At 41.9% G+C, this 10,672-nt stretch overlaps 1 protein-coding gene across 2 annotated transcripts; it reads left to right on the forward strand.

Annotated features, from left to right (window-relative positions):
- The first annotated feature begins 800 nt into the window (after window positions 1-800).
- PCK1 (phosphoenolpyruvate carboxykinase 1) lies at window positions 801-8,472 on the forward strand. 2 transcript variants are annotated; one of them, XM_066198868.1, is made up of 10 exons: window positions 801-950; window positions 1,176-1,429; window positions 2,800-2,981; window positions 3,595-3,798; window positions 4,154-4,341; window positions 5,231-5,393; window positions 5,513-5,737; window positions 5,831-5,962; window positions 6,707-6,802; window positions 7,381-8,472. In XM_066198868.1, the coding sequence occupies exons 2-10, from the start codon at window positions 1,206-1,208 to the stop codon at window positions 7,833-7,835; spliced, it is 1,869 nt and encodes a 622-aa protein (XP_066054965.1). In that variant the 5' UTR covers window positions 801-950; window positions 1,176-1,205; the 3' UTR covers window positions 7,836-8,472. The 2 variants fall into 2 exon arrangements, with proteins under 2 accessions (XP_066054965.1, XP_066054964.1); XM_066198867.1 differs by having other exon boundaries at window positions 802-950; window positions 1,158-1,429.
- Window positions 8,473-10,672: the final 2,200 nt, after the last annotated feature.

The following is a 10,672-nucleotide window of genomic DNA, read 5'->3' on the forward strand; positions in this document are numbered from 1 at the left end:
GTCCCAGTCCTGAGCAGTTCTGTGCTTTTACTCTGAGTACTCATTTAGGGATGGGTTAATATTTTATGACACTTCCCCCCCACAGACCTCCCAGTAAAATACAACATAATATTTGAAAGAGGAGGTTAATTATTGAGACAGTTGTCACTCTGCCTTTTCTGAGGTTGTAGCAGCAGAAAAAAACTGTTTAGCTTGCAAGAGCCTAAAACAAGCCATAAGCAAAAACTTCCTTGCCTACACTGAAGGAACCCCAACACTTAGATTTATATTGCTTGGGATTTTTTTAGAATTGCATAGACAAAAATAACAGCTGTGGGCCTTGTGTATGTCGTGGTTATTCAGGCCTGTCAGTGCTCACTGCTGAACTTTATACCCAGATCAGGCAATGTTCCCAAGGTGAGTAAACACTCCTTGGACAAGCCTCCACTTCACAGCCAACTAGTGACCATCTGCCTACAAAATGTGCCAACTGCCCTTTGCCTCCGTGCATGACCTCCGTGTTCCTGGTTTCAGAAACTCTTTGTACTCAACCTTTCCCACACGGTGAGAAGTTATGACGTTTTTGATTTCAAAGCCAAATTGGATCAAAGTTTGGTTAAACTGCTAAATTTTGTAACTGCTTCAAAACAGCAAACCCAGGGGCTAAGAACCTCCACTTTCAGCATTCATTAATCAAGGCTGTTAAATGATTACCCCGCCAGGGCTGCTTTGTTGACAACTCTGTATGATGACAATGTCAGTGGCACTGTCCCAAGACACATCCAGTGGTGATGTAAAGGACAAGCCTCCCTCACCTCAACTGGTGGGATGGACACTACCACAAAGAATATTTAAGGCAGGAGGTGCATCCTTGGAAAGCAGCAATTGCAAGAGAGCTCCACAGCAAGTGAAACGGGCTCGACTGGAAGGTCAAAACCCTCTCCGGCATCCAGCTCCACCTTGCATAGACAGTAAGTAGAACTGCCTCTATTTTTTCCATCTTAAATTAGAAGAATGGCCTCAATTTTTTCCACCTTGAAATTAGCAGTGGTCCAAATTCCCTACCTTGATTTTACATCACTGCATGCTCAAGTCCATTGCAAATTCTTTGTTGTTAGGCTTTGTGACATTGGTTAGAATGTAAAGTATGCTAACACACCTAATCTATTTGATTTTAGATTGTGGTATTTTTACAGCCACCTACAAGATCCACAACAGCTTCAACAATGCCCCCACAGCTGAAAGCCGAGATGAACGTCATGCCCAAGGTTGTCCAGGGGGACTTGGAGAGTCTGTCCCCAGAAGCCAGGGATTTCATCGAAACCAATGCCAAGCTGTGCCAGCCCGAGTGCATTCACATCTGTGATGGCTCGGAAGAAGAGAACAAAAAACTTCTGGACATCATGGTGGAACAAGGCATGATCAAGAAGCTGAACAAGTATGAGAACTGGTGAGTAGCCTAAATGAAGTCAAGTATCATCGCAGAATTGGAAAATTCATTTTCTATCCTGTTTACTTTAAAAAAATTCTTATGACTCTCCAATATTTGCTTTCCATGAACATTTTAGAACTTTAGCTTACATAGGTTAAATACTCAGGAAAAGCAAACTTTTTCCTCTAAAAATTAGCATAAAACATATTATTCAATTGGACTATCAACGGCACATTTCCTCTATTGATTAGTTACATCAGGGAACTGAAATAATGTCGTGAGACTTACGCAACTTGTCATTAGCAATGGCTAAATATTATTGAGCAAATCTTCTTTTGAAGAATTCTACTGTTTTAGCCAATTAGTTTATTCATCACATACTTTTTAGTGGCATTCAAATAGGTCTGTGGGTGTTCAAATATTATTCAGTACAGGCATTATTCATATCGTGCCGATGAGCTTTGACTCTAATGTATTCTGCAAATACTTTTTTCAAATATTTCATCATTTCTCCCAACTAACTGAACATGAAAAGAGAATATTAACAACAAGTGCATACTCGAGAATTACGTGCCAACCACGAGATCTTCATGGGAGAAATCTGCAAAGACTTTTGAATAACTAAGTGCAGGAATTTGGCAATCTGTTTGCAGACTATTTGGGAGAGAAAAGGGCAAGATTCACCAGATAAATTATTCATTGTTAATTATATGCTTAGCTGTAGTGATGATGGTTATGACAGCCCAACTAGAACATTTTTATACTCGTGGAAAATTTCGATGCACAGAGGTGAAAATGTAAAACAATCCTCTCTATTGTAAATAGATGGCAAAAATTCCTTAGTGGGGAAAAAGAATCCCCTTTAATAAACTCCTTCACTTTTCACGATCATGCTTATACTCAGTATTTCATTTGTAGTGTCTCTAACTTAAGGGACTATGCCAATCCACTAAGCTGGATTCTGATCCCTCTGGCACTTATACCAACACTTAAACTACTTTCCTTGGCATCCACTTAGCTTGAGGCATCATTTTGTGGTCCCCATACAAAACAACTTCACACTGATGAGAATGAGAATTAAACAAGATTAACTTTTCCCTGAAAGTTAGCAACAGAGAATAAGGCTGAGATAATAAGCAAAGGAGTATTAACATGTAACAAGAATTTCCTAGGCCATATTATTTGTTATTATTACTGGAAAGCCTTAAAACAATTTGTGTGAGAGAAAGTATCTGACTGATTTTTGAAATTATCTGTTATAATGCTTTGCCACTAATTTTTGCCTTACATTGTTTTAGCAGCCTTTTGTGCTAGAGTGGTCCCAAAGAAGGGTAAAAATGCTATATTGATAATTAAAGTCTAATTTCCTGATTTTTGGTGAAATGCAGCTGGTTGGCTCTCACTGATCCAAGAGATGTGGCAAGAATTGAGAGCAAAACTGTCATCATCACTCAAGAGCAGAGAGATACCACGCCGATACCTAAAACTGGAACAAGCCAGCTGGGGCGCTGGATGTCTGAGGAAGATTTTGAGAAAGCCTTCAACACCAGGTTCCCAGGCTGCATGCAAGGTAGGCAAGAAAAAGATGATTGACACTGAACTTCCAGCATTGCTGAGACACTTACTACAGTTGCAAGTTACTGTAATCTTTAAAGATCAACTTGAGCTGAAGATTTACCTTTATACCCCCAACAGTCCCTCCACTGATTTCATGCAGATCTTTACCATAGACGCAAATACCTGGGCAAGGACAGTCCTCAGTCTCTTTCCTGCACTCTTGTTTGCCTTAAGAGTGTCAAAGTACAGAAATTTGTGTGACTTGGTTCAGGAAGTCACACAGCAACTGAGGAGCAGATTGGAAGTGAGATGAGAATGAAGGACCCCCCCCATCCACAGCAATAATTCCAGATTCAGGGATTTACACTAACAGAGAACTTGGCCTTCACCCCCCCCTTACTCCTGGCTAGACGATCTGTCTGAACTGCTGCTTTCAGCAATGAAGATAAAACTTCTTGCTACACTATTAGACAAACAGAAAGCTGCAGCTCTTTAAACATCATCAGAAGCTCTCACAAGACAAACAGCTTTTAAAGGACTGAGAAACAACCTCCATGTTAATAAAGGTTACTTCAAATGTTCCTTGTTTTGCTCTTGATCACATCTTGCTAATCCCTGTTTTCCAGGACGTACAATGTATGTCATCCCCTTCAGCATGGGGCCTATTGGGTCACCTTTGTCCAAGATTGGGATCGAGCTGACGGATTCACCCTATGTAGTGGCCAGCATGAGGATCATGACACGCATAGGAACAGATGTTTTGAAAGCCCTGGGCAATGGGGAGTTTGTAAAATGCCTTCACTCAGTCGGATGCCCTCTGCCGCTAAAAGGTAAGAGCCATTAAAAACCCCTGGAGCCATTAAAAATCCCTGGAGCTGTTAAAAACCCCTGGAAATTCCCAGGGCTGTGTTTTGGAGCTGACTGCGTGTCCTCAGTACATGGGACATCCTCACCACAGAAGACCAGGGTGGTTCTGTAACAGCGCTAGGTTCAAAACTCAGCTAAAGGAATCAAAGCTCAACGAGAGTTTGATGGAAAGGAGATTATTATCCCTAGTACTTACCAGGGATTTCCTTGAAGCATCTGGTGTGGGTCGCTGTCAGAGGCTCGATGCTGATGAAACAACAGCGTGATCAAGCATGGAAATTGCTGCATTCATGATGGGTACAACATTCTGTTCTGCAGAGCCATTAATCAACAACTGGCCGTGCAACCCGGAGCTGACGCTGATTGCTCATCTCCCGGATCGCAGGGAGATCATTTCGTTTGGCAGCGGCTACGGAGGAAACTCCTTGCTGGGGAAGAAATGCTTTGCTCTCAGAATTGCCAGCAGACTGGCCAAAGAGGAGGGCTGGCTCGCAGAGCACATGCTGGTAAGAGCTGTTAAATCTTGTGTGCTTGAGCAGCCGTTAAACCCCAAATTAGAGCCACATAAATCCATCACCCGTCTCGCCGTCAATGAAATTAGTCTCATATGGATGGTCCTGTAACTTTAGATAGGAATCTGTCATGTCCCAGGCTCGTGAGGAATAGAGAATAGCTTGCAAGGCCAAGTACTAAACATTTAAAATAGGACCTGTAACGGCATAAAACAAGCAAGATTTGGAACTTCTGAGAGTGACCTCTTGTAGGCAGATCCATGTACTTGAGCAGAACCTGAACATCATCACTGGGCCAAATTATAAAGAGGTCTATGCACTCAAAAACCTGCAAAGATCAGATTTTCTAAGGGAGTTCTGCTGTGTAACCTTTCTGACTTTTAATTTCTGCTCTCCTTTAAACATTCTACCACTGTAAAATACCACTGAAAAAAAGAATTTCAAGTGCTTAAGAGAACAGCCTTAGAAAAAATATCTGTGGTCTTTGAGAAGAGCAGAAGTGTCCCAAAGTGCTTTCCCTTCACTCCACTTGTGCAGCCAAAAGAATATTGTCTGGTTTTCTGCTGTCTTGACAGAGAAACACAGATGTATATGGTCTTTAATCAGCAAAATAAAAATAAGGGTTTATTATATACAGACCTAACATTTAAAAAAATATAAGAATTTGTTACAGATATTCTAATGGCAAGAAGAATTGACTATTTAAAAGAATTGACTTATTAAAAAAATATGGCTTGAGTTATTTGTCAATCTTATTATGTGGTGTTTCTTGTGTGGGAACAAATGTGCATTTTTATCATTTCCACTCAATGGGAGACAATCTCCAAAATGAAAAGTACAAGAAAAAAACCTGTGTTTAACAGTTGCATTAATTTTTCAATAGATCCTGGGAATTACCAATCCAGAAGGTAAAAAGAAGTACTTTGCTGCAGCATTCCCTAGTGCATGTGGAAAAACTAACTTGGCCATGATGAACCCAAGCCTGCCAGGATGGAAAATTGAGTGCGTGGGTGACGATATTGCCTGGATGAAATTTGATGAACAAGGTATGGAAATTAAATTGGAACGTTTTGCAGGTTGCTGTAGGTGCAGTAAGACATGCTACAAACTTCTGGATAGAATTAAATCCGTATGCTTTACTTATATTTTGTCATTTAACTTCCAGGCAACTTAAGGGCAATCAATCCTGAAAATGGCTTCTTTGGTGTCGCCCCTGGGACTTCAGTCAAAACAAACCCCAATGCTATTAAAACCATATTCAAGAACACCATCTTCACCAACGTGGCAGAAACCAGCGATGGGGGTGTTTACTGGGAAGGCATTGATGAACCCCTGCCAGCTGGAATAACAGTGACCTCATGGAAGAACAAGGATTGGACCCCGGACAACGGTACCTGACCCACACCATGGCCCTCTCTTGGCTTTCTTTGAAATTAATGGATAAATTTAAATTAATTCTGCCTTCTTACTGTGTTCTGTGCAGGAGAACCTTGTGCTCACCCCAACTCCAGGTTCTGCTCCCCAGCCAGGCAGTGCCCCATCATGGATCCTGCGTGGGAATCTCCCGAAGGCGTTCCCATCGAAGGGATCATTTTTGGAGGCCGCAGACCAGCTGGTAAGAGATGCAGCAGCCACGTTTCCAGGCTGAAATGCTGGCCACGGAAGGGTTGACACACAGCTGGGCATAGACACAGGTTTTGCTTTCACAGCTGCAAAAGCAAGGAAATAACCACGTTAGTCCAATTTCTCTGTGTTAGCCTTTGGCACACACGCTTCCAGCCACTGGTGTTTCAGTGTCTGAGTTGTTTGATGTTAACACAAAACAGGTAATAATAATAAAGGGCTGGAGGGAGATCAGGACCCACTAACATGGGTAGTAGACACATAGGAAATCGCTGTATTGGTCTCAATTTGCCTGTAGTTTAAGTAGTTCAGTTAGCAAATGGTTGGAGAAATGAATCTGGTTTAGATATTTTAAAGAAAAGGAAGTAAACTAAATTTTTCTGCTAAAGGTCACCTAAAGTTGGAAAAGAAATAGAAGTAATGCTAGGTCTGAGTCTAATATGACCGCAGGACCAGATTCTCTTTCCCCCAAAATCTGCTGGAGATTCTGATGCCCCAGATATCTCCCACTGGATGTGTTCAGCAATCAGTAGCCAGTTTTGAAAACACTCATTTAAACTTTTTTGCTGTAAGAGGGCAGGAAATGAACTGATTCTGATTTTTTTTTTTTAAATAAAAGGGGAAAATTAGAATAACATTATCCAGTGACATGCATTCAGCACTGTCTCAGATAGCAAAACCTGCCATAAAAATGTTTCTGGACCTCTAATTACTGAAGTGATTTTGTTCTTTATAGGTGTCCCTCTTGTGTATGAGGCCTTTAACTGGAAGCATGGAGTATTTGTAGGAGCAGCCATGAGGTCTGAAGCAACAGCAGCTGCTGAGCACAAAGGTAAATCAAAATTTAATCTGCCTACCTGTATTAAAAGCAGGCCCCTCTGGACTGCCTGCCCTCTCCTTCCCCCTGCTCTTTCACATTTCAGTCTTGGCAGCTAATTTTGCAACCTGTGCATTTTCACAACAGAAAATATTTGTACTGGAATTAACAGCCAAATTCTCTGTAAAAGTCAAATTAAGCAAAATAATCCCTTAGGTGGCAAGCATACAGAACAGGATGCAGGCACAGGGTTGCCAGAAGCCTTGACAGGGAGTTCTTATTACAGTCTGGCATAAACAAATTTAAATTTTCTCTTCTGCTAGAGCTCAAGATAAATGCATGAATGATAGCCATCTCTTGAGGATCTTCATTTAAGCCGCTTGACCTGAGATTTAAGAAATTTAATAACAAAAATTAATTTAATTTGAACCTTTCGTGCATCAAGGATAATGCTTGTGTTGTTTCTTAAAGCTCTTTGGTTCAGAAGGGCGGTGAGGGGATCATGGGCACTAAACCCTGGGAGGATCTGAATCTCTGCTTTAGAATAAATGTGCTATTTATTCCCTTACCTTCTCCATCTGTGTTTCAAACAGGCAAAGTCATTATGCACGATCCATTTGCCATGAGGCCTTTCTTTGGCTACAACTTTGGCAAATACTTGGCCCACTGGCTGAGCATGGCCCATCGTCCAGCTGCAAAACTACCCAAGATCTTCCACGTTAACTGGTTCCGGAAAGACAGCCAAGGGAAATTCCTGTGGCCTGGCTTCGGAGAGAATTCTCGTGTGCTGGAGTGGATGTTCAACAGGATTGAGGGGAAAGCCTCTGCCAAACCAACTGCCATAGGTTACATCCCTACTGATGCTGCTTTGAACTTGAAGGGTTTAGAAGATGTCAACCTGACCGAACTGTTTGATATCTCGAAAGAGTTCTGGGAAAAGGAGGTAGAAGAAATCAAGCAATACTTTGAAGTGCAAGTTAATGCTGACCTTCCCTATGAAATAGAAAGGGAATTGCTTGCCTTAGAGATGAGGATAAAACAGCTGTGAGCTGATCAAACCCACGATTATTTATCAATTCGCACATGCTAAGACAGGGCAAACACGTTTTACCGAATCACCACTGGAAGCATAACAGCACACTGATGGGCAGGGGGTTATAATGAAAGTAGGTCATAGCTTAGTTAGGATATAGATACAGAGACATTCTAGAAATAACTCCAGACCTAATGATTTATAACTACATCGGTTGTTGTGAATAGGTGAGCAGCTGTGGGAGTGCACGTGCACGGGGTCTGAAACCCCTGCTCTGTCACTTACATGCACACGGAGCTAAGATGGGTGTAAATTATTTGCCGAGTTCTGCATATACAATCCAAACCAATCCAGCCTTCAAGTTGTAGCACATTGTTTCCATCACAGAAACCTCTGGAGTCTTAGACTCCACTGGAAAGAGGAGAGAAAATTAGATGCTGTATATATGTATTACCTAAACTTATTTCATGTCTTAAATACTTTTTAGAAAAATGAAGTTGTAACTTCTATCAGAGTGAAAGATGACTTTATATTACTAATGCATATTTAAGATATTGCTATTATATATTACTCATGTTCCTGTGATTTCCAGATGTTTTGAATGGCTTGTTCTTAAACTATAAAATAAATGTTTATACAAAATATTACCTCATTTCCAGTATTCTTGCTGTTTATAAACTGCATGCATATAAATTGAGGCTCCTGTCAGTACCACAGCACAGGGACAGATGCACATGTGGAAGTTAGATGTTGACTAGAGTTGATCAGCTACTCCTGAGCCAAGTTTAAGCCACATACTGTCTTTGCTACTTTGATTCAAGCCAAAGGAATGATCCGAAAATTATGATACCAGCTGTGAGCTGTCATCCAGATGGTGACACACTCTCCATAACTGGGCACTGTTAGTTGCTGCAGGCATTCATAAAATAAACTACCCTCTAGGAAAGCCCCATCTTAGGACCTTGCTCATTTGTTAAAGTCATAGGATTTGTCCCTGTTCCACAGTACCTTGGCTTTTGCAAGAGTAACGAGTGCAGCTGTTGAAGTAAAGACAATTTGGGAAAAAGTTTTCCAGATTTGTCGGGATGCCTAAAGCCTTAGAGCTCAATGAAAATCAGGGTAGAAACCTGTGTTGGTTTCCTTGTAGAGCCAAGACACTAAAACCAGCCTATGTTCTCCCAATTAGAGGTGTCATTTATGTGCTTCCCATGTCCCTGGCGAGTGTCCTACTTATCCAGTTTGAATGCTTGATCTCCCAAAACACATTGCAAATATTTGCTTAGCAGAAAGAAAATCACTTACATTGTGTAATAAGCCTTTTTACAGACCCTGCTTCCTTGCAGAGCAAACAGTGCCAGGACTGGTCAACAACTGCCCTTCAAAGTTTGCTAGGAGAGGTCACATAATCTGAAAAGGTTCTAACTACCCCCTGATCCCCGTGTTTAAGACTTAGCACAAACATTATCAGTTCTGAAGTGAATAATAGAGCCCGAGTCAATGCACGGGTCACACAAAGAACAGACAATGGAAAGCTGTGATGGAAGTGGAGCAGAGTGGTGTGGAGGTGATCAAAATCACATCTGCGTCTCCTATAGGGTCACCTATATGTGTTCTCTTGAGTGCGCTCCAAATTAACAGAAAATTCAAGGTGGAAGTCAGTAAATAAGTCAGAGGAAGTGAGCCAAGGAAGACTGGAATATGCACCCCCCAAGCATTCCTATCAAGTGTATTAAAAAGTTTCTAATAAAATAATTCTACAAATAGCTGATGAAAAGCCTGGGTCACTCAAAACTGCCGTGACAGTTCTGGACTGGTGTTTGGATACGTCTAAGGATGAACAAGGAGAGCTGAGAAAATCTGTCAGGGTGATAACAGAGAGTTATGGCCAGTTACAGCCTCAGGGTTTCTTATGGGCCTCGGGAGAGGATCCCAGCCCTGAGCCCTGCAAACGTTCCAGGCACAGCTTGAAATGCTGCCCAGGAGATGTACAGAAGCCTGGGGCTTTCCAGAGCTCCCTGAGCACTGCAGTGTGCTGCTCTGCCTTCCCAAACACAACCAGGCTCCAACGAGTGTTCCAAAGAAACGACTCCTACTTCCTGCCAGAGGAATCTGTGCCAGGGGCCCAGGCCCAGCAGGCATATGGACATGGGAAAACCAAGTGACACTTCTCCCATAAAGTGCTGCTCCGTGAGGAGATATAGATACCATCACTGAGGTCTTACAGCACACACCCAGCTCTAGCAACATTGGTGTTGTCAAGTGCTAACTCCCTCGAGAGCAGCTCACAGCCCAAAACACTGGCTTTCATGTTCTGACTAAACCCCTGCTTTCTCCTCCTCACCCCAAGAAATCAGGGAATTTTCCTTCCTTTGACCACCATTGCCCTCAGGTTCTGCTCTGGGTGTTTTTTCTACGTAACACAACACAACTCATGGACAGTGCCTATCACGAGCTCCTCTGGCAAAAGATATTGAAACCATTTGTGGTTCTCCCACTGCACACATTTTAACCACATGCACCTTTTCAAACACTGCTCAGAGACGCAGATCATTCCGGAAACCAGAAAATGGGGGGGAAAACCTGCTGTACTGTTAAGAATGAGAACAAGAAAACGAGTTTTTTGCGTGAGTCATTCAACAGCTCCTTTGTATGCAAATATATCCTCAGCCCATCAGCATCTATGGGGAGTACAATTTACATTTTGAATGATCAAAATGTTTAGTATTGGCAGAGAAAATGTTTAAAAAGAGAGAAGGCGGTGGTTTAAAATTTAGAAACTTAGTCAACTGTGCCAGATTATGATCTCAACTCTTCTCCCTCCAACAAATACTATGCTCCATAAAAACAAAATG

Source organism: Chamaea fasciata, unplaced genomic scaffold (assembly GCF_029207755.1).
Source record: "Chamaea fasciata isolate MVZ Bird 193981 ecotype frontalis unplaced genomic scaffold, bChaFas1.0.hap1 SCAF_17, whole genome shotgun sequence".
NCBI lineage: Eukaryota > Metazoa > Chordata > Aves > Passeriformes > Sylviidae > Chamaea > Chamaea fasciata.